A 25,064-nucleotide genomic window follows, 5' to 3' on the forward strand; every position below is an offset into this window, starting at 1 on the left:
GAGTTATTAAGCAAATCTGGCAACCTCCAGCAACATGTTTTATCAGACATCTCCTGAGAAAGTTGCAAATGTTGTAAAATACATGCCAATTGCCAAGTGCCCAAACTTTATAAATTTATAAATGTAAGGACAAGTTCTAAGTTCCTTTTTTCAATGCTGTTGTAACTTGAACAATCATTGAATGAATGGTCATAAGTTGAGAACTACCTCTAATGTATATTCTGCCAGGACCCCTATGTGAAGGAGATGGGAGATTAAGTAGTTTGATCTGCAGTGACACCTTGATATTCAACATGCCTTTGAAATTTGAAACTCAACACATTTGACACAAAAAAATTATCCTGGTATTCATCATTTGTCTGGTACTCAAAACAGAAGTTAGAAGTTGCCTTGTGACTCGTGACATTATTCCTTATGTTAAAAATGTGTTTGGTACTCATAGTTGTTGGTACTCCTGATGCTTCCTGGAACCAATTAACAATGAGAACCAAGGTACCACTGTATAAATAAAATAAATAAATATTCTCTTTACTTTTCTTTTTATTTATTTGGATTTGTCAGTCTAAAGCTTGTTAACTGAACGTGGATGCCTTTTTCTTATTTATGTTTTATTTATTATTTATGTTATTATTTATGAAAAGCAAATTGTAAGTGTAATATTTGCTAGCATAATAATGTGGTATATATAGTATTTCATGAAAATCCTATATATATATATATATATATATATTCTGGAGCTATATATTCCTGATTTTATTATGCATGTGAGCAACTTTGAGCATGAAGTAAAAATACCAGTTTTTGAGCTGTCCAAGATCACAGTCTATAAATAATTATGACTTTTCTGATATGCCTAGGAAATTAATTTTGATGGAATGACTTATTACATCAATCACACAGCATAATACCCACCAACCAAATGCTCACTTTAGCATAACAAGTAGAATAGATTTTCCATTGCCCACTAATTCACTAGCAAATGAACAACTATAGCAATTCAGCCTGCCTTTTACTCTTTATATAAGAAGTTAATCAATCAGACATGTACCGAAGAGAATAGTTTAAGGCGGTAGTCAAAAAAGGGAATTAGAGGGATAGGGCATTTATTCTCTTTGACTTTTGGGATTGATTCAGATATAGCAATTTTTTCTTCCAATTTTCATTTTAAGATGCTGTAGCAAAGAAAGCTGTGTTTCTCCAGAATGGCATTCAGCCCCTACAAGGGTGCCAGGCTCCCTAATTGTCAGCCATCCTCTGAACTGCTAAAATGGTCCTGTTAACAAGCATATGATGACTGATGAACGAGCAAGTGCATTGAAATTCTCACATTGGTGCCATTAAGGATCCATGATAGGATTTAAAAAAATATCTAGTCTAGAGCCTGGAAATTGCTGCACAAACCGGCTATCAGTTTGCTGTTCAATTACAGACTACTTCAGAATTCTGGTTCACATTGTTTTTATCTCAGCCAATTTGTGATCAGCCTCTACAGGATCATGGGGAATTTGAATTATAATTTCAATGAATCTTTCTTTAAAAAGACCCTTTTCTTTGTCTATTGAGTCTTCTGTCTTCCCAACAACAGTATTTGATTTCAGTCAACAATAGAAAGAAACCCTTAAGACTTATTCTTAATATACATTTGTTTTGTTTTATCAACAACAAAAAAAGCAAAACAAAAACAGAAAAACATACATTTATACTAACATAATAAGAACAACAAAAAGACATACTAAAAACAACAAAAGACAAAGAAAAAAATGTACAGAAAAGGGGGGGGGGATGTCCTAAATATCAGTTCAATTAACATTTAATTTAATGTTAAAGATATCTAACTATCTAAACTTAAAGATATATTCTTTATCTACCCTGGCTGGATCCTAATAAATTTTTCTCCCCTTTACATAACGGGTCTATGCATACTGATATGCTTTCCTATTCCTGTTTAACAAGAATGCTATTTTCTATATAAATAAAAATGTAAATGTTTGTTTGTTCAAAATCTTAAATTTCCAAAAGTTCTTCACCGATTGCTTTGAAATTTTGACAAAACTTGCCAAAATTCAAACACACACCTGTTTTTATATACTTATAATGTACTGTTCAAAAAAATAAATGGAACACCCAAATAACACATCCTAGATCTGAATGAATGAAATATTCTCATTGAATACTTTGTTCTGTACAAAGCTGAATGTGCAGAACAGCATGTGAAATTGATTGTCAGTCAGTGTTGCTTCCTAAGTGGACAGTTTGATTTCACAGAAGTTTGATTTACTTAGAGTTATATTGTGTTGTTTAAGTGTTCCCTTTATTTTTTTTGAGCAGTGTATATAAATGTCACACCTGTGACAGATAAAAACATGCAGGTGCTTAAAACAGGACTTTCTTCACTGATTGCTTTGAAATTTTGATCCAAAGTCACACCTGTGACAGGTAAAAACAGCAGCAATGGAGCTGTATGCCAATTTTTTTTTCATTTCCTATACATGAATGAAGGACCTGTTGTCCTAATTAGATTCATTGTGGCAGCAATTCGATCCCAAAATGACATTGGCTTTTGCATGGTCCAGAATAGTTGCGAAATTACTATCAGGTGGAAGAACTGCTCATTCCACTTTGAAATTGCTATTCAACATGCAACATGCAAAAGACTTGACAGGACCTTTCAAAGGTGAAAATGTCCTCATTCCTCACATTCCTATGATTCCAACAGATATGCCATTTCAGTTTCAGAGATTGCAATTCCCAATTTGATTGGCGTTTGCAATCATAAACAAAACTCAAGGCCAATCTTTAGAATTGTGCAGTATAGATCTACACACAGATTGCTTCTCACATGGACAATTATATTTGCATGTTCTAGAGTTGGCAAACCAGACAAATCAAGCTGAGCCACAGCAACGCGTGGCCTGGTACAGCTAGTATTAAATAAACAAATATTCCAGGTGAGGTATCTCCATCTCATAATCAAATTGACTCAACATTTAATCATAATACATGTAAAAAAAAGAAAACAGCAGGTTAGGCTAGACACTACATTCTTAAAATTCATTTTTAAACAATTGTTTTAAATAATTTACTTACTGTTTCCTGTCTCAGCTACTATAGTTCTACTGAACTGCCTGCTGTATTGTATAGTATACACAAACTGTGATCATGTCTCTATATTTTTGACTATTTCAAAATGTTGGTTATGACCTATAAAGCCCTTCATGGCATTGGACCAGAATATCTCTGGAACCGCCTTCTGCCGCACGAATCCCAGTGACATGTTAGGTCCCACAGAGTTGGCCTTCTCCAGGTCGTGTCGACTAAACAATGTCATCTGGTGGGACCCAGGGGAAGAGCCTTCTCTGTGGCGGCCCTGACCCTTTGGAACCAGCTCCCCACGGAGATTAGGATTGCCCCCACCCTCCTTGCCTTTCATAAACTCCTTAAAACCCACCTGTGTCGTCAGGCATGGGGGAATTGAGACATCTCCCCCTGGCCTATATATTTATTGGATTTGTATGCCGCCCCTCTCCGTAAACATACCATACTTATGTATGGTATGTTTGTGTGTATGTCTTGTTTTGAAATAATGGGGTTTTTAGATATTTTTAAATATATCAGATTTGCTACTGTACATTGTTTTATTATTGCTGTGAGCCCGCCCGAGTCTATGGAGAGGGGCGGCATACAAATCTAAATAATAATAATAATAATAATAATAATAATAATAATAATAATAATAATAATTTCTTCTTTTTTATCTAAGATTACCAAGTTTTGCACAAAATAAGCATAGATGAATATAACCTAAATGTGTATCTATAATGAAACTGGTGAAATTGCCATTACCATGGAATATTGATATGATAATGAGCAGCAGCATCTGAGGCTGAAAATAGAAGAAAATCTTTAAAGTTTTAATATTTATTATTTCATTCATGCACATAGCTTATTGAAGGGAAAAACAGCCTGCCATTAATAGAGAACCTAGAAAGCTGAAGAAAGTGTTTATTGTGCAGGCACTAATTCCAAAATTAATTAGTGAAATTGTCTTTGAACAATCACTACAGAACCAAGTGCATAGTCAAGCTGTGAGAAATACATAAAACACAACATAGGCGAATCATCCATCCCCTATATCTCTGCTCAGACCATTATCCAGGGGTGGAAAAATGGCATGGTTTTCCAGATAACAGGGGCAGGCTATTCACATGTCCAGTCTTGATTAAAAGTCTACAGAGACCAAATGTGTTAATTATTAGGCACATTGCATTTAATTATAATCTTTGCAGGATCTTTAAAATCATCAAAAGAGTTGGCAGGAGGGAGAGTTGTATTAACTAAACTTAATTTTATCTTGCTAGATAAAATTCTAAATGAAATAAAGTTTAATGGAACATGTTTCTCAACTTGTGTATGGGAATGTCAGAAATACGTTGGACTGGGAGTCATTGCTCACAGTCACTCATGCCCTCATCACCTCGAAGCTCGACTACTGTAACGTTCTCTACATGGGGCTACCTTTGAAAACTTCAGATAGTGCAGAATGCAGCTGCGAGAACAATTATGGGCTTCTCTAAGTATGCCCATATTACTCCAACACTCCGCAGTCTGCATTGGTTGCCGATCAGTTTCCGGTCACAATTCAAAGTGTTGGTTATGACCTATAAAGCCCTTCATGGCACCGGACCAGAATACCTTCGGGACCGCCTTCTGCCGCACAAATCCCAGTGACCGGTTCGGTCCTACAGAGTTGGCCTTCTCCGGGTCCCATCGACTAAACAATGTCGTCTGGCGGGACCCAGGGGAAGAGCCTTCTCTGTGGCAGCTCTGACCCTCTGGAACCAGCTCCCTCCAAAGATTAGGATTGCCGCCACCCTCCTTGCCTTTCATAAACTCCTTAAAACCCACCTCTGCCATCAGGCATGGGGGAACTGAAACATCTCCCCCTTGCCCATGTTGTTTTGGTGTTAGATTGATTGTGTGCTTGTTTTTTAATATTCTGGGGTTGTTTTTTATGAATTTTTTAGCTTAAAATTGTAATTGGATTGGTGGGTATTGGATTTGTTATTATGTATTGTTTTTACCATTGTTGTGAGCCGCCCCGAGTTTGCGGAGAGGGGCGGCATATAAATCCAATAAATCTAATCTAATCTAATCTACGTTGTGACAAAAGAAAATAGGTGAATAACCTGCAAGATGAAAAGAGCAGAAATCCAGTGGGTTCATCTGCAAAGTTATCAAAGTGCAAATAACTGTGTGTGTCGTTCCGATTTTTCTCAATTCCTATCCAGATTTCTTTGCTTATGAACTTGCATATCGTTCACTTGCATGAATGATGTTTGAACTGCTTCAACAGGATTTTATTTTAATGAAAAATTAATCAGTGTATTACTGTGACTTCTGCTGCTAAAGCTCATAACATAAGAATCGCAGTTAACAGTTTTTAAATAAACATTGAACTTAGTCAAAATGACATTGCGCTAAGTGATAACTTGGTGAAAATTATGACCAGAATAGTATTTCCTTTTTCAATAGCAAATCAATGCATGTGTCACTGTGAGGAAATTATTTTTTTCATCTCTCTATGGAAGAATGATATTAGCTGAGCGGAATTATGAAATAGCGAGTGGAACTAAGTTACAAGAAAATCTCTTCTTATTTAATTGCATTTTTCTTTCTTAAGAAGACATTTCTTCACAATGACAAATGAACAATGCACATGTGCCAACAAGATAAACAACTTGGGGGCACTAACAGGAAACCAATGTCTCATTGATCAATTTTAGTACATTCTAAATGAGATTGCTTCATGCTTTGTTTTCCTTTTAAAGAAGAATAGACTAGATCACAGTTTTGCATGCAATACTTACTTACTTATTTATTTACTTACTTACTTACTTACTTACTTATTTATTTATTTATTTATTTATTTATTTGGACTTGTATTTATTTATTTATTTATTTATTCATTCATTCATTCATTCATTCATTCATTCATTCATTTATTAGATTTGTATGCCGCCCCTCTCCGTAGACTCGGGGCGGCTCACAACACAATAAAACAGTTCATGACAAATCTAATAATTTATAATTTAAAATATTTAAAAAACCCCAATTATTAAGCAGACATACATACAAAAATACCATACATAAATTGTATAGGCCCGGGGGAGATATCTCAGTTCCTCCATGCCTGACGACAAAGGTGGGTTTTGAGGAGTTTACGAAAGGCAAGGAAGGTAGGGGCAGTTCTAATCTCTGGGGGGAGCTGGTTCCAGAGAGTCGGGGCCGCCACAGAGAAGGCTCTTCCCCTGGGGCCTGCCAACCGACATTGTTTAGTTGACAGGACCCGGAGAAGGCGGTCTCGGAGATATTCTGGTCCGATGCCATGAAGGGCTTTATAGGTCATAACCAACACTTTGAATAGTGACCGGAAATTGATCGGCAACCAATGCAGACTGCAGAGTGTTGGTGTAACATGGGCATACCTGGGGAAGCCCATGACTGCTCTCGCAGCTGCATTCTGCACGATCTGAAGTTTCCGAACACTTTTCAAAGGTAGCCCCTCTATACTTATTATAACACATATCTTGGAATGCCAAATTGTAGGCAGCTGTTAGGCTAACAGCAAGATATGATAACTAGGAGCTAGGAGTAACATCATCAAGGAGATGTGACGTGAACAAACAGGTCAAAATGACACCATGAATCAATTGCTACTTTCTCTGGACCTAAACAAGCTAGTCTCAGGATCCCTACCCCAATATTCCCTAATTGCAGAGTGCCATTTAAACCTCAAATTTTAGGTATATAGTGAATAAATAAATAAAAAATAGTTTTTATTTAGTTTAATAATTATATATTATTTAATATAATATATATTATATAATATATTTATTTATTATTTATAACAAGCTGCAAGGACACGTGTGGATTTTTCTTCAAGACTAGGGGAAGACTTGCAAAATAAATGCTCCTAAATGTGGTTTTCTGAAATATAGAGAATGTGACTGTTTTGAAACTACTCCATTAAAGGAATAATAACATGAGTAGATATGATGTCATTAGATTCTTCTACTGCTTTTCAATTTAGCAAAAAAGCTTTTCAGAATCCCTGCAATCTTAGTACAGAATGAATATAAAACACTGATGGGCTTCAAAACTTGAATTACTCTAAGCAGTTCAGTGACTGCTTATATCAAGTAATCTCCATTAAGAGGGATATGATGAATTTAAAGTACAATATTAACATTTAAATATGCAGTTACAAAGCTATCTATTATCTACCTAGTGAAACTGCAAGACTATGAGCTAAGTGGGTTATGCAAACATGGTCTTTCTGAATAGACAGACATTTTTATATGGACCGCTATTAATGAAACCAATATTATTATTCAGTTAATAAGGAGAAGGGAAAAGTGTGTGGCAGAGAATTTACACACATAGTTTTAATATATATATTTTCAGTGTAAGGCAAAGCTGCCTGAATTTGCATTATATTTTGTGCTGGTCATCTGTTCATAAACATGGGGAAGTGATGCCTTATGATGTTTGTCGATTGTGAGATATGATTTCCATAGGCCTAAGTTAATGTTATTGATATCAAATATATAATTATTATTGGAGCACAGATTCAGATCTCTCTGGAAAAAACAGGATCTAGAATGCTTGCCAACATCTTATTTATTTTATTTATTTATTTATTAGATTTGTATGCCGCCCCTCTCCGTAAACTCGGGGCGGCTCACAGCATACAATAAAACAATTCATGACAAATCTAATAGATTTAAAAAACATTTTAAAACCCCATTATTAAACCAGACATACACACAGACATACCATACATAAATTGTATAGGCCCTGGGGAGGGGGGAAATACCTCAATTCCCCTATGCCTGACAGCAGAGGTGAGTTTTAAGGAGTTTACGGAAGGCAAGGAGGGTGGGGGCAGTTCTAATCTCCAGGGGGAGTTGGTTCCAGAGAGTTGGGGCCACCACAGAGAAGGCTCTTCCCCTGGGACCGACCAGATGACATTGTTTAGTTGATGGGACCCGGAGAAGGCCAACTCTGTGGGACCTTATCTTTCTCCCTGTTTTTCTTATTGACATGCCCCATTGCATGCAACAACAGAAACAAGGGAAGAAACCCTCTGGGAATTGCTTTACAAATGACAGAAATTCTGGAGAAAAGACATACTGTACAGTTGATACTCAATAATGCAAGAGATGTAGAGAGGATGAGTCTGAATCTGAATTGTGAGTGAAGTGCTTCCCGAGCTTGGTTGTTTTCTTACAAACATTTCATTATCCAAACTAGGTAGCATCATCAGCTCATTTCAACCTTGAGGTAGAACTACTCTCCTTTATTATTGAGCTATTCACACTTTCTGTTTTATTATAGTGAAATAGCCATACCGGTGTTTCTCAACTTTGACAACTTTAAGATATGTGGAGTTCAGTTCCAGGATTTCCACCAACATTATCTGGCAGGGGAATTCTGAGAATTATGTCCACATGTTTTAAAGTTATCAAGATTAACAAACATGTTTTAAAGTTATCAAGATTAACAAACATTGACCTGGAGTGATGATGGTAAAAGAAAAACACCACTAAATATTGATGTGACATAGCACTGGCAAGATCTCAATTCTGAATTGATGCAATTATGGGACAGAAACAGTTAAGAAGATCTCAGCAGGATTTATGTATATGAAGGAAGTGTGCCTACTTTTGTTTTATTGGACTCAACAGTGTTTGATAGCATAACTTTATTCATGGGGAAGCAATCAATCAAAGGAAAATTAAATATATGTTGCTAGGAAAAATCAGTTTTAAATTCAATACAACATGAATCTTTGATTAAATAGATAACAGACCTTTATCATTTAACTTAAAATATTGAGTAGTAGTAGATTTCACATACTAACTGCAAAACTAATTGAGATTTTGGGCATGGATTTGTAAAGATAATGTGTCATACTAAATTATGACAAATATATGTTGCTCCCTATTACCATGGTGACAAAAAAGATGTTTTAATTTAGATACTGTAGATTCTACTGATGATCATAAGAAAACAATTTGAAAATAATATTTAGAATTTGGAGAAAATTTTCTTGTATGAATTTTTATTAGGTTTTTCTGGGGTGGTGTTAGTCTTCCTAAGCAAACTAGACAGGAAACATGATTAAATGAGCTAATTCTGCTTATTGCAAGTTGAAAGTACAGCTCCCCTGCCATCTTATTTACAGTCTGAGAAACTAGGAAAGATCCTTTCTTAGCCACTTGCTCTAACCCACTGTGCAGCTGGGGGATATACTCTCTCTTATCTGTCTCCTAGGTATAATCTTTTCATCCTATCTTCCAAGGTCTTCCCCATATAAGGTGCTGGGAGAGATAACGTGAATAAAGTACTTTATTGTGTACGATTTTAAAAGTTCATTATGAAAACACTACAGTTGTAGCTTACAGGAGAAATCTCCAGTTTGAAAAGCAAAGATTCTTTGTGACAATATGGAAAAAGATGAGCATCTACTAAGAAATTTGACTTACTTAGGTTACATTTTAACTTATTATTTATTCAATTTCCCTCTATTTTAGCCAATTTTATTGTATTTTAACCAGTCACAGTTTTATGAGGACCGATGTGGTCCTTTTCCTCGCTTTGATATGGTCGATTGACTAATCAAATAAAGTTGATATTGATACTAAGAAAATCCACTATGAAATAAATGTATGATGGCACGATGGAATAAGGTGAAAGATTATATCTTAAGTAGAATATATGACGACAATGTGAAAAATAAACTTCAATCACTTTTTGTATGTAAAGAAATGTAAACCGGAGCCAAGGAAGAAATTGAAATTTATTGTAAATAATTTAACCCCCTAAATGGTGGAGGGGTTTATTGGTGTTGGGCACTCTTTCTTTAAGATTTTTTTGTTTGTTTGTTGTAACAAAAATTTAATTAAAAAAAATTATATAAAAAAAAGAGAAATAAATGTATGTGTCTATTGAAACTATTTGCAGAAGACTTATATGCTGTTTTTCTGTTTGCAGGCCTGTTGCTTGATGCTGTAAGATTTTGTTGGTGCTAAATCTTTGTATAATTATCTCTCTATCTATGAATGAAATGGCTCATAGGCTGAATCCAGGGAAACTGTGGTAAATCTGATAAGAATGATGGACACTTGAGCTGTATTTCCAAATTGCAATGAACTTGGCTGACATTGAAGATAAGAAAAAGCAATCAAAGTATCCGAAGTACACAATTCTCATACATAGTATGTGGGCGCTGACATTTTATGTTTATTCTTTACACCAATCCAGATTTTGTCAGCATGCTGTTTATCTAAGCTTCTTTATTATACTTCCAATGCAGTTATTTTCAGTTACTGTTTTATTGTAACAGTCTGACACGATTGTAAACAAGCAAACAAAGCTTGAACTATATATAGAATCAGTGGTAGGAAATAGTTGAATTACAAAGCAATAATGCAAACAATTTCTTTCTTAGCTATCCTATTAAACATTTTGTTCTTAAATATAGTATAAAATAGCTAGATTTATCTGGAATTCTCAGATATATTTTAACAATAAGATCAGTAAGATATGACACTGACTTGATAGCACATAGTTAAAAAAAGTTGTACTGTATAGGAAATTCTAATTTTCATCCTCCCCTTTTGATGGAGGTGTAGTTAAGAAAACAATGTTTTTTACATGTGTTTTCCTCTTTCTTCCGTTTGTAACACTATTCATCTACTCAGATGTGTTTTTTGATAGATAATTCACTAACATGACATAGAAACATAGAAACATAGAAGACTGATGGCAGAAAAAGACCTCATGGTCCATCTAGTCTGCCCTTATACTATTTTCTGTATTTTATCTTAGGATGGATATATGTTTATCCCAGGCATGTTTAAATTCAGTTACTGTGGATTTACCAACTACGTCTGCTGGAAGTTTGTTCCAAGGATCTACTACTCTTTCAGTGAAATAATATTTTCTCACGTTGCTTTTGATCATTCCCCCAACTAACTTCAGATTGTGTCCCCTTGTTCTTGTGTTCACTTTCCTATTAAAAACACTTCCCTCCTGAACCTTATTTAACCCTTCAACATATTTAAATGTTTCGATCATGTCCCCCCTTTTCCTTCTGTCCTCCAGACTATACAGATTGAGTTCATTAAGTCTTTCCTGATACGTCTTATGCTTAAGACCTTCCACCATTCTTGTAGCCCGTCTTTGGACCTGTTCAATTTTGTCAATATTTTTTTGTAGGTGAGGTCTCCAGAACTGAACACAGTATTCCAAATATGGTCTCACCAGCGCTCTACATAAGGGGATCACAATCTCCCTCTTCCTGCTTGTTATAACTCTAGCTATGCAGCCAAGCATCCTACTTTCTTTTCCTACTGCCCGACCACACTGCTCACCCATTTTGAGACTGTCAGAAATCACTACCCATAAATCCTTCTCTTCTGAAGTTTTTGCTAACACAGAACTGCCAATGCAATACTCAGATTGAGGATTCCTTTTCCCCAAGTGCATTATTTTACATTTGGAAACATTAAACTGCAGTTTCCATTGCTTTGACCATTTATCTAGTAAAGCTAAACCATTTACCATATTATAGACCCCTCCAGGAATATCAACCCTATTGCACACTTTAGAGTCATCGGCAAATAGGCAAACCTTCCCTTCCAAACCTTCCCCTATGTCACTCATAAACATATTAAAAAGAATAGAAGTACAACTCTTGGTATCCAGGCACATTATGTTAATTAGGAATTGTCTTCCTAAGCAAGGTCTCTTCCTTTGGCCTTCAATTTTAGAACTCTACGCAGAATGTATTCCTATTCACAATTCTATTATATAACCAACAATTGTTTTTAAGTTGCAATATAAGTTTCAATGGGCAATACAAATCCCACTCAATTTCTACCATGTCCTATTCCAGTGCTGCCAAACTCACTGCCCATGGGCTGGATTCATCACACACTGGCTATGCCCAAGTCTAGTGTAGCAAAGGGGGGGAAAGTCACAATATGTCATGTGATGCTATCATGGCAACACAAATTTGACACAAATTTGATTGTTGTATTAAAATATGATTTTGAGCATTTGAATTTCCATTTGTCTGTGCTGTAATTTTTTTATTCAAAGATGTGAACTATGCGTACTTCTATGCATGCTTCCATGGAATCTATGTATTTTTTTGTATATAGTTTTGTATATGGTGTTATAATTCTATGTATTATATAATATCTGTTGCAAAAATATCATAAAGGAAGAGGGGCAACAACAACAGTACCACAAATTTTTGTCTTGTTTTAGAGAGCTATAATTATTCTTTCCAGTGATCTATGTCATATTATAGTTGTAGAATACGTAATCCTCTAGAACTCTAGAACAAAAGTTCTCTTCTCTGAACACAATAGGCAGAAGCTAATTAATGATATATGTTTTCCTTCTCTTGTTCAGCTTATTCTGAATAGAAGTTTTATTTCTCTTTCAGGCAGTTACCTAGGTAGATTCAGTCTGTGACAGCTAGATACATATGACCACTGGGCTTTAGACACCTATGTCTGAACCAGATTTAAGCACTTGCAGGATTATCTACGTTGCCACTGTCAGATTGATTTAAGACTATTTAGCAGGGGGCTTTCTAAAACTGAGATTTTCAAGATGAATTTAAAGGAAAGCTCTCATTGGCATAAAAGCAGGGAGGATGGCATCAAAGTCCTATAGAAAGTGTGTTTTAAAAATTTCCTGACCTACTCAGTATAATATTTAGTAATATACTAAACTTATGGAACATATTTCCCAAATGTACACCGTGTGTTCTGTATACTGTTATCACAATAAATATTGGATTTCAATTGATGGCCAGATAAAAGTACTGGAAATTGCTCTTTGCTGCTATCTAGTCCAATCTGCATTTTTGCATTTAATGTTGGATAGCTCTAATTTGATGGAAGAATTGAACCAGGGCTTTCTGCTGCTGAAATTTACTATGCATCAAACTGCTGCAGTGTTGGTAAATAGCACTACTAATAATCTTTGCTTAAAGGTTACCCATACACATACCACGTCTTATCACCAACTCAAGGTTGACTCATCCTTCCATCCTTCTGAGGTGGGTAAAATGAGGACCCAGACTATGGGGGCAATATGCTGGGTCTGTTAAAAAGTGCTATTGCTAACATGCTGTAAGCCGCCCTGAGTCTAAGGAGAAGGGTGGCATAAAAAAATCAAATTAAAAATAAAAATAAAATAAAAATAAAAAACTCTACTGCTACTCAGTTAGATAATATTTATTTATTTTAATCTAGATTTGTTTTTATCAAAAAAATCATTATGAATAATACATCTAAATTATAATTTACATCAAATATAAATTGTACAATATCATAATTATTCCCCCAACCCCCCATTTTGTCTTCCAAAAGACAACTTCTATTTAAACCCAGAACAAAATAGCACATTCTCAATCTACAGCTAGATTGAATTAATTAATAATAATAATAATGATTTGTCAGCAAAGGTTTCCAGTTGTATGTATGAAGCAACAAGAAAATTAAATGGGCAATGTGAAAATTATATGCAATAAAAACAGTATTTGTCATCCAACCCTGAAATAGTTGGCAGGAGACACCAATGCTGAATAAAATTAGGACTATAAATGTATTAGCTTACAGCACTCTTTCCCAAATTTGCAGGCTTCAAATGAACCACAATTACCACCAGAATGGATGAAAATAGCTTAACATTTTGATACTATATATTATGCTAACACATCTTGGGATGCCAAACTGAAGTAAGCTAATTTATATGAAGCACATCTCCAGATACATACTTCAGAAAAACTACTCAAATAAGAAGTAAGAATAGGAAAGATGCTTAAAAATATTTCAGAACTTCACCCACTAACATTGAAATCCCTTTTAATTATTTAATCATTTTATTTCTTCAATTTCTATGCTGCCCAACTCTCTGGGCCAGTGATGGCGAACTTTTTTTTCTTTGGGTGCAAAAAAAGTATGGGCATGTGCTATCATGCTTGCGCGAGTGCCCACACCCATAATCCCAGCGGCCGATTAGGTCCCACAGAGTTGGCCTTCTCTGGGTCCCGTCAACTAAACAATGTCGTCTGGCGGGACCCAGGCGGAGAGCCTTCTCTGTGGCGGCCCCGGCCCTCTGGAACCAACTCTCCCCAGAGATTAGGACTGCCCTCCTCGCCTTTCATAAGTTATTAAAAACTCATCTTTGTCGCCAGGCATGGGGAAACTAACACACACACTAATTGTCAAGGCTGGTGTATGGTTTGATTGGTTGTGTGATTATTTTATTTTATTATTAGGGTTTTAAATTGCAATTTAAAATTGGATTTTTATACTGTTTATGTTGTTGTGAGCTGCCCCAAGTCCTCAGAGAGGGGCGGCATACAAATCTAATAAATAAATAAATAATTCGATGCCTTAGGAAGGCAAAAACAGCTTCCCCCACCCCCTGGAGGCACTCTAGAGGCCAGAAACGGCCTGTTTCCCAACGTATGGCGGGCCCGGTAGGCTCGTGTTATGCCCTCATCAGGCTCCAAAGGCTTCCCTGGAGCAGGAGGGGAGAGTAAAAACACCGTCCCCCATCCTCCTGGAGGCTCTCAGGAAGCCAAAAACGCCCTCCCAGAGCCTCTGTGTGAGCCAAAAATCAGCTGGCCAGTACACACATGCACGCTGGAGCTGAGCTAGGGCTTGCGTGCCAACGGATATGGCTCTGCGTACCACCTGTGGCACCCGTACCATAGGTTTGCCATCACTGCTCTAAGCTATCTATCCTTTATGTATGATAACCCCTCCCACAACAAAGAAAGAGTATTGCTAAAGAAGAATGGTAAATTAATGAAACTTACCTGATTTGGAGCCATGCAAGCATTGATGTAGTGCCACCTCCAAACACCCAGACTGTGAAGAAGACAATTAGTAAAGTAGTTGTAAACATAATTTGCTTAGGCTGAGATTCTGTGTCCTGAATAGCTAGAGCAAAGGCTATTGCACCACGTAGACCTTCAGGGGAAAAAAAGAAAGAGAAGACAAAGGACATAAAATTATTGTAAAAGTTTTTGAGTTAAGCTGAAAATTTCAGATATCTATAAAAGCAACTGAATTTTTTACAACTGCTGTTTCTGAATAGTCTTTAGGGGGAACTCCAATCTACTTGGGATAAATTGCAGAAAGTTAATCTAATGAACTCCATGCTTTATTTTGGCCTTTCTCTGGATTTTTCCATCCAAGCCTTATTTTCTCACCTGTGCGTTCCATCCCCTCATTTGGTCACTAAATCATCTCTTTCCTGTGTAATTATTTCCCTTATTAGGACATCAATATGGAATAGACTACATTCTAATATTAGAATATGTAATTCTAAGACCAAATGACGGATGGAACATACAGGAAAGACAATAAAGCTTCGACTGAAAAATCTAGATAAAGGCCAAGATGGAGCTCATTAGATTAGTTCTATGCATTTTTTCTCTTATTATTGATCTTATTTTATTACCGTATATAAAAAGTGTATATACTAATATTCCCCTTTTCTCTTATTTCTATCCCTTATTCTAACTTTTGATCATGTCATGTTTTGTTAAAAAACATTTTCTTTCTATCCTACCAAAATTTCTAATCATGTCACTTACCTACCAAAAAAAAAAAAAGGAAAGGAAAGATAGAGAAACAGAAAAGCAAATTAAAAAAACACTACCAAAACAAATTATCTATCCGGAAGTTTTGGTTCGGGTTCCAGAGGCCGCCGAGAAGCGCCCGGCTGTTTCAGAAGGTGACAGCCGGGCGGCGGCACTTCTTGGCGGCCTCCTGAACCTGAACCCGAAAAGTTCGGGTTCGTGAGAATGCTGAGAAGCCCCCCCGATGTTTTAAAAGGTGACAGCCGGGCGGCGGCGCCCAGCGAAGCGCCATTTGGGGATTTTTTTTTTTGCACGGATTAATGGCTTTTACATTGTTTCCTGTAGGAAACAATGTTTCATCTTACGCCTTACGAACCTACTTCCGGAACCAATTAGGTTCGTAAGACGAGGTATTACTGTATATTAAGAGAGTTGAAAAGAGAATTGGAGATAGAGGAAAATAACTTTTAAAGGGAGATAGGGCCATAGGTAGAAATTCTAGAAACTAGGCAGCAGAGGCGGGTAGAGGTGGGAAAAATACCGGTCGGACGTCTTCGTGACATCAAAGCTCCGCCTATGGAATTCCCTATTGGGATTCCCCACCTCCTTTCTAGCCTCCAGATCGGCCGAAAATGCCGCCGCAAAAACGGCGCTCCGCCGAGCGCCGCTGCCCAGCTGTAACCTTCTGAAACAGCTGGGCGCTTCTTGGCGGCCTCCGGAACCCGAAACTGAACTTCCGGGTTCGGTGTTCGGGAGAACGCCGAGAAGCCCCCCGGCTGTTTCAGAAGGTGACAGCCAGGCGGCGGCGCTTCTTGGTGGCCTCCCGAACCCGAGACGTTCGGGTTCAGGTTTGAGTTCGGGAGAACGCCGAGAAGCCCCCCGGCTGTTTCAGAAGGTGACAGCCAGGCGGCGGCGCTTCTTGGTGGCCTCCCGAACCCGAGACGTTCGGGTTCAGGTTTGAGTTCGGGAGAACGCCGAGAAGCCCCCCGGCTGTTTTAAAAGGTGACAGCCAGGTGGCGGCGCCCAGCGGAGCGCCATTTTGCGATCTGCGGAGGGTTCGTAAGCCGAAAAAAGTTCATAAGAAGAGGCAAAAAATTTCCGAACCCCGGGTTCGTATCATGAGGTACCACTGTATTTCCCCCCTGGTTTAATTCATTAGTCACTGTTATTTTCTTTATTGTCTCTTCCTTATGTTCTTTTTTATTCTCTGGTTCTTCATCTCAGTCTTTCCCTCCATTTCTACTGTTAGCTCCGGCCTTTCCTGGATGTCTTAATTTTTGCTCATCATCTCATGTATAGCACTTTCCAATTTTTGGGGTAGTCTCCTTAACTCCTTTTTCCATAATGTCCTTTGTGTTTTTGGAAAAGTAATGCCATCCCCTTCAATGTTTCATTTGTTTCTTCCTTATTTTTCTTATTTTTTTTTAATCTGCTTTTATTCCATCTACTGTTTACGTACTTTGCTCCTACACCAGTCTTAGTTGTTATTCCTTAGTTGTCCCAGCTTTGTGACAGCCATTGTTAGGCTGTCTCTTCTTGCCTTGGCTGAGAAGGAAAAAGAACCCTGGGTTAGACAGGAGAGCTGCAACTCTCCTTGACTTCACAGGGCTCCCCTCTTTGCTTCACTACCCTACAAGGCGGCTTTGGCTTCTCTCAGAACCCACCAACAGGGTGGAGTCAGCATAAGAAACACATAGACCAGTTCCTTGTGTCTGATATTGTCATGACATCAACCAGAAGACCACACTTTTCAGAGTTAAGCAAGGATGTACTGCTGCTCTATGGCAGCTTTGATGCTTGAGTATCCTTATGTGGAGATCTGGCTAGTTCAACCTGTATTAGTTTTTTGGAAATTTTTGAAGACTGAGTAATTTTAGAGAGCCCGCCTTTGCTTTAATACTGCCATCTTCATTTTTATTTTGTGTGGTTTTATTATTTCATTCTTGTGTGTTTTTATTTTGTACCATGAATATTTTAACTAGCATCTAAGCTGCCCATAAAATTTTGATTGTGCCAACATAGAAGTCCTTAATGAGTACATGCATACATAATTATTTCATTAGTGGACCACAACTCTTCCAATACTTAAGCCCTCTGCTAATTTTATTAAAAAGGAGTTTGTAAACATGAAGAAAAATTCAGCAGTAAATCGAATCATGTAATATAATAAATTCTTAGTTAGAAACAAAGGCTTAATCCAGAAATTAAACTGGAGTTAGTACATACATGTGAAAGTATTGGCTTAATGAAGAGGTTACAAAATATGAATTAATGTCATCTATGTTTACTGCTGGTCAAAGAGTAAAAATGAAACAAATGTTAAAAAAAGCAATGTCCCAGGAGAAAAAATGGATGAAAGTTCTGAATGATGCCATCTGCTCTTTTGGTCAGAGGGAATTACAGGCACAATTTCAGCACCGACATGATCATAACCATGTCGGAAAAGCAGATTGCTTTTCCCTGCTGCTACCGGTGTGCTGTGCGTGTAGCATGAGGAGTCACACATGGATGCGTGTGCACCCCCAGCATGATTTTGCTTCCACGCATGTGCAGGAAGCTAAAACACACCGAAATATTATGACTCCACATCTCCACATCTACATAGAAACATAGAAACATAGAAGACTGACGGCAGAAAAAGACCTCATGGTCCATCTAGTCTGCTCTTATACTATTTCCTGTATTTTATCTTACAATGGATATATGTTTATCCCAGGCATGTTTAAATTCAGTTACTGTGGATTTACCAACCACGTCTGCTGGAAGTTTGTTCCAAGGATCTACTACTCTTTCAGTAAAATAATATTTTCTCATGTTGCTTTTGATCTTTCCGCCAACTAACTTCAGATTGTGTCCCCTTGTTCTTGTGTTCACTTTCCTATTAAAAACACTTCCCTCCTAAACCTTATTTAACCCTTTAACATATTTAATAATAATAATAATAATAAATAATTTATTTATTATTATAAATAATAATAATTTATTGGATTTGTATGCAGACTCGGGGCAGCTAACAACAATACAACAATAATAAACGCAACATGTACAATCCAATAATAAAAACAACTAAAAACCCCTATTATAAAACCAAACATACACACAAACATACCATTTAAATGTTTAAATGTTTCAATCATGTCCCCCCTTTTCCTTCTGTCCTCCAGACTATACAGATTGAGTTCATTAAGTCTTTCCTGATACGTTTTATGCTTAAGACCTTCCACCATTCTTGTAGACCGTCTTTGGATTTTCAATTTTGTCAATATCTTTTTGTAGGTGAGGTTTCCAGAACTGAACACAGTATTCCAAATGTGGTCTCACATACAACTCCATCTCAAACAGATTAATGTTTTAGCTTGTCTTGCTTCTGAGAATGGACTAAATGTTGTCTCATTGTTTTCATATAATCATTTTATTACAGTTTAGAAACCTATTTCAGAAATAAACACTGCCATGACCAATAGCCCCAGTAAGACCCATCTAATTATATATTGATTACAGATAGTTTATGCAGAACGTTCCTTTATGAATTGAATAAATAATGAACAAAATTGTCAGCTTTCACTGCTTTAAGAACTAGCAGTTATTACTGTACGTCTTACATATTATATGTTATTTGACACAAATTTTAAATAGCTCTTTTGGAAAATGAAGAAAATAAAATCAACATTTATTGCTTGTCAGTGGCTTTCTAGAGGTGATCAAATCCTATCTCCCTGCCGCTTTCAAACAGCCATCACATGGATAGCTCCACCGTAAGACAGAATTTGAACTTCATGCCCCCAATGGTCCTTACTACACCATTTTCTGTTATAAACACAAAAAAAATATTAAAACTTCCAGAAAAAGGAGTCTATTAGTCTTCAACTAAGACTAAGACTACCAGAGTAAGACTAAGAGTAAGACTACTAAGACTACCAGGCTTGGAGGAACATTGCCCATGAGATCACAATGATTTGGACACAATTTCGCAAGTAACAATAACAGTCCTCTAGTACCCAAAAAGCAAATAATATTGGCATACTTTAAACATTAGTTATTGTAGTACAAACATTCATGAATCTTTCCCAAAACCATCTGCAATCTAACTTTAATCTTGCTGCATGTTGCTGCATGTAATTCCTTTTTTCTACTCTCCACTGAAATCAGTACACAATATGTAATCAGGAACAGGTGGGAAATTTGAAATATTGAAGTAACAGAGTGATTGTTCAATATTCATTTTCTTAACTGGAATAAAAATAAATAGGCCATTATCTAGTGGGATAAGCTAAAGCCTTAAACAAGATCTAAGTATTGCCCACAAGATCATATGCTGCAACATACTGCCTGTCGGAGACTACTTCACCTTCAACCACAACAACACAAGAGCACACAATAGATTTAAACTTAATATTAACCGCTCCAAACTTGACTGTAAAAAATATGACTTCAGTAACCGAGTTGTGGAAGCGTGGAACTCATTACCGGACTCCATAGTGTCATCCCCAAACCCCCAACACTTTACCCTTAGATTATCTACGGTTGACCTATCCAGATTCCTAAGAGGTCAGTAAGGGGCGAGTACAAGTGCACTAGAGTGCCTTCCGTCCCCTGTCCTATTGCTCTCCTATATCTCCTATACCTTTCTTCTATTCCTATATCTCTTCTTCTTCTATTCTTTCATTGATATATTACTATACCTTCTTTTCTATTCCTCTATAACCTTCATCACGTATTTTACTATGTGTGTGTGTGTGTGTGTGTGTGTGTGTGTGTATAGGCAGTGTTCGCCTGAGAACAAGGACAGAAACACCAGCCTGAAGATGATGAGTGAGACCTCGTCGAAACGTCGCCAGAAATTTCCAAATCCTACACGGGAAGAAACCCGAATATACCAAGACCGTGATACCTGTACCCGTGAAAATCTACGAAAACATATATTTTATATATATATATATACACCCACTAAAACATGCCTAATATATAATTATAAGGGACATGCAGATTACATAATATGTAGTGAGCAAAAAAGATGCACGCTTATTTTTGCATCATTTAAAACCATGCTATAACCCAAGATATCTTCAGCTGGAGACTATTTCATCAAAGCTAGGCGTAATCTGACATTATTTTAACATGAGAGAGATACCCTCCAAAACGAATAAGCCTATTCTCCAGAGAATAGAGATGAAACAACCATATGGTATACCATCTGAATTTCATTTCCTCAACCGAGCTGCCACTTTTAAGTCCATTTCATAAACTTTTATAATAGATGTGCTGCACCCGGGTAATTAAAGTGATTAAAATCATTATTGCACATCATCATCAGAGGGTTAGAGGCAAGCCTTTCTGAAATGATAATAAGCCTTCCCAGTGAATGCCATTGATCACAAAGCAGCTCTGCTTAGTTGCTACAATATATTTCCCCCCATTTCTTACAAGAAAAGTATAACGGTCATTGCTTCTTCTTTTAAACAAGGAATACAGTGTCTATGGAGATTCTCAATCATTCAGATCATGGTTGTCCCAAAGGTGCCTTTTCCAAAAGGCAATTGGACTTTCTTGGGGGTTTTTTCTTTGAAAATGTGTTGCTTCTCTTTAATAAATTTCTATTTAGCTATGCATAATCTGAATAGCATTATTATTATTATTATTATTATTATTATTATTATTATTATTGCTGTGTATAAAGTATATTGACCCAGATAATACACTGTTTACTAAGTGCTTTCTGTACAAAGTTGAATGTGCAGAACAGCATGTGAAATCGATTGTCAATCAGTGTTGCTTCCTAAGTGGACAGTTTGATTTCACAGAAGTTTGATATACTTGGAGTTATATTGTGTTCCCTTTATTTTTTTGAGCAGTGTGTGTGTGTGTGTGTGTGTGTGTGTGAATGTAGACCAGAGCACCCAATCCAGAGCACCCATCCTCCGCAGAGCATCCAATTTGAACTGGAAGATGTTAAAAGAATTGTAATTGTTTTGTAAGGTAATTTTGGTTGGCCTTCACTGCTGCAAAGAATATAAATTCTTCCATTCCCCACCAGTCAGTTATAACTGAAGAAGCTTCTTGGATGAGAAACAAAAAAAAATCAAAGAAAATCCAATTGCTTTTTTGAAAAAAGTACCTTTGGAACAAATAATACAGTGATCATATTTCTGTTTATTTTTGTGTTCCTTTTAAAAAATTACAAATCTAAAAACTACAAGGCATAAAACATTATTTATATTATGTAGTAGTGAGGTTTGGTGGGGATGTTGTATCATAGTCGAAACAATCAGCTTACCTGAGAACATCATCATATGTTGAAAATTCTTTGGAATTTTCTGTTTTCGGCCCAGGTTCAAAATAAATGAAATTGGATATATGTTACAAGCTCTTGCTACAAAAACCGCCACCTACATCATTTGGGATTAGAAGCTGAGAAAAATAAGGAAGGATTGTATGATATAAGACCAATATTAATCAATATTATTTAACTCAGAAGCAGAATCATGTTTAAATGAAAGTGGAGTAGGAAAAATACCATATTTTGATTGCTATTCACAGTCCGCTCTTAATTTTGAGCATCTTACTCTTTTAAATAATCTTTATAATTCTTTCTTGAATATCCTAAGTCTAAATTCTTTGTCAAGCCCATGCCTTGTCCCTAAATCTCTGAGAAATCTTCATTATAGTTTTTTTCAATATGCCAAAACAAAAGGAGAGAGTAACAGAGTAAAAGGAGAGAGTAACAGTATCTGATATAACAGTTAAGATGCTTGTCCAAAATCCAGGTGGCAATGAGATCTAGGCCTCCTTTAGGCCTGGAATCCAGCTTTGTGATTTTTGGCCAGTCATTTTTATTTATTTATTTATTGGATTTGTATGCCGCCCCTCTCCGTAGACTCCGGGCGGCGAACAACAATGATAAAAACAGCATGTATCAATCCAATAATAAAACAACTAAAACCCCTTATTATAAAACCAAACATACACACAAACATACCATGCATAACTTGTAATGGCCTAGGGGGAAGGAATATCTCAACTCCCCCATGCCTGGTGGTATAAGTGAGTTTTGAGTAGTTTATGAAAGACAGAGAGGGTGGGGGCAGTTCTAATCTCTGGGGGGAGTTGGTTCCAGAGGGCCGGGGCTGCCACAGAGAAGGCTCTTCCCCCAGGGCCCTCCAAACGACATTGTTTAGTCGACAGGACCCGGAGAAAGCCAACTCTGTGGGACCTTATCGGTCGCTGGGATTCGTGCGGTAGCAGGTGGTTCTGGAGGTAATCTGGTCCAATGCCATGTAGGGCTTTAAAGGTCATGACCAACATTTTGAATTGTGACCGGAAACTGATCGGCAGCCAATCTAAGCCACGGAGTGTTGAAGAAACATGGGCGAATCTTGGAAGCCCCACGATGGCTCTCGTGACTGTGTTCTGCACGATCTGAAGTTTCTGAACACTTTTCAAAGGTAGCCCCATGTAGAGAGCATTGCAGTAATCGAACCTTGAGGTGATGAGGGCATGAGTGACTGTGAGCAGTGACTCCCTGTCCAAATAGGGCCGCAACTGGTGCACCAGGCGAACCTGGGCAAACGCCCTCCTCGTCACAGCCGAAAGATGATGTTCCAATGTTAGCTGTGGATCGAGGAACACGCCCAAGTTGCGAACCCTCTCTGAGCCCACTTTCCATGATTGTTGTGAATAGGAAATAGGAGTATTGGCTATCTTGAACAATATGTTAAAAATTGGATTTAAAAAAATCCAACATTAATAAAAATAAGAATAAGTAAATATTATAACCAAGCTGAGGCAGGAAATCTGAGAATGACACAAGGGCCAAGAGATTGGAAGAGGTCTTTCTATAGTAAAGAAAAAAAGAGAGAGATGGAGGGAGGGAGTCTGAGGAAGCCTTAACAGGATATGCTAACTATCATATGATATCCTTAATCTCATGTGCAAGTAAAATAATGCTTCATTCAATGCCGATTAAAATCCCACATGAAAAAAGAGGGGCCAGATTCTTAAAATGCCTTTAGAAAAGGCCAAGAAGCACGAGATGTTTTTGCTGATGCATACTGGACAAGAAAAAAAGTCAAATGAAGTCACTAAGTGCTTTATAAAAAAGGCTTTGATTGTGTTAATCACATGAAGCTGTAGAATACGTTCAGAAAAATGGTAAAACAAAACATATCATTGTCCTTGTGAGAAAATTATACACAGGTTAGGGATTATTATTATTATTATTATTATTATTATTATTATTATTATTATTTATTAGATTTGTATGCCGCCCCTCTCCGTAGATGCATAGCACATATAGAACATGGTCAAAAAAACTTGTTCTAGGTTGGCAAATAAGTTAAACAAGGGTGTATATTTATTTATTCATCCTCCATATATTGAATACATTAAGAGAAGATGAATTGAAAGGAGATGAGATGGTGTTAGAATAAGGATGAAATATCAATAATATGTGTCATGCTGTTGACAGTATCCCAATAGCCAAAACCGCAAAGAATCTGCAAATTCTAGTAATAAAGGAGCAAAATGAAAAAAGTGGGACTAAAATTAAACATAAAGATGACCCAACTAATGACCACAGAAGAACTAGCCTTAGAATTAACAGTGAAGTTATTGAATTGGTAGATAGCTTCTGCTTTTTAGGATTAACTATCGCCAGTAAAGGAACAAACCATAAAAAAAATATTCACCAAAGACTAATTGTTGGTAGAACAGCCATGAAGGCCTTAGAAAATATATTTAAATGCAGTGATGTGTTTATACCTACAAAGTTCAGAACTCTGAAAACTATGGTATTCCCTGTGACATTCTATTAAAGCAAAAGTTGGACTTTGAACAGACAAGAAGAAAGAGTATTGATGCTTTTGAACTTTGGTGTTAGAAAAAGACTCCTGAGAATACCATGGATAGCTAAGACGAACAAAAATAGCTCACTGAACAAATATTCCAGGGTTCTCACTCAAGGCACAAATGATTAGACTCAAATTATCCTACTTTGGACACATTAGGAAGACTTCTCTCTGCAGAAAGTACTTTTTCTGAAAAAGATGGAAAGAAAGGGAAGAAGAGGGTGACTAGTAGCAAAATGATGAACTCAATAATAGAGGAGATGGATATACATTAGGAGACCTAAATAACAGGTGATATCAGATCATCATGGAGAAAAGTTATGTGGTCACTAAAAATTAGCAATGACTCAATGGCACATAATTAATAATGATAGCAATGAAAATCATATAATTGGAAAAGCACATGCATAACATTAGTGTTTTTAATTTAGATGTCTGTGTTCAAGCAGTTGCTCATGTATCAATTTATACAATGGCCATGCATACAATGGTGGTCTTCAAACATGGGACATGCAATATGTCTCATGTCAGGAATAAAGTCA

At 36.8% G+C, this 25,064-nt stretch overlaps 1 protein-coding gene across 2 annotated transcripts in view; it reads right to left on the reverse strand.

Moving 5' to 3' along the window:
• The window catches only part of SLC9A9 (solute carrier family 9 member A9), a 280,377-nt gene that overhangs the window by 90,693 nt on the left and 164,620 nt on the right, over nucleotides 1-25,064 (reverse strand). For both annotated transcript variants that reach the window (XM_070753367.1, XM_070753366.1), the window contains exons 11-12: nucleotides 21,954-22,065; nucleotides 14,912-15,065 (exon numbers count right to left, since the gene is read on the reverse strand). In XM_070753367.1, coding sequence (XP_070609468.1) covers nucleotides 14,912-15,065; nucleotides 21,954-22,065 — 266 coding nt within the window. The remainder of the gene's footprint in view (nucleotides 1-14,911; nucleotides 15,066-21,953; nucleotides 22,066-25,064) is intronic.

The sequence above is a fragment of the Erythrolamprus reginae genome, chromosome 5 (assembly GCF_031021105.1).
Source record: "Erythrolamprus reginae isolate rEryReg1 chromosome 5, rEryReg1.hap1, whole genome shotgun sequence".
In the NCBI taxonomy this organism is placed as follows: domain Eukaryota; kingdom Metazoa; phylum Chordata; class Lepidosauria; order Squamata; family Dipsadidae; genus Erythrolamprus; species Erythrolamprus reginae.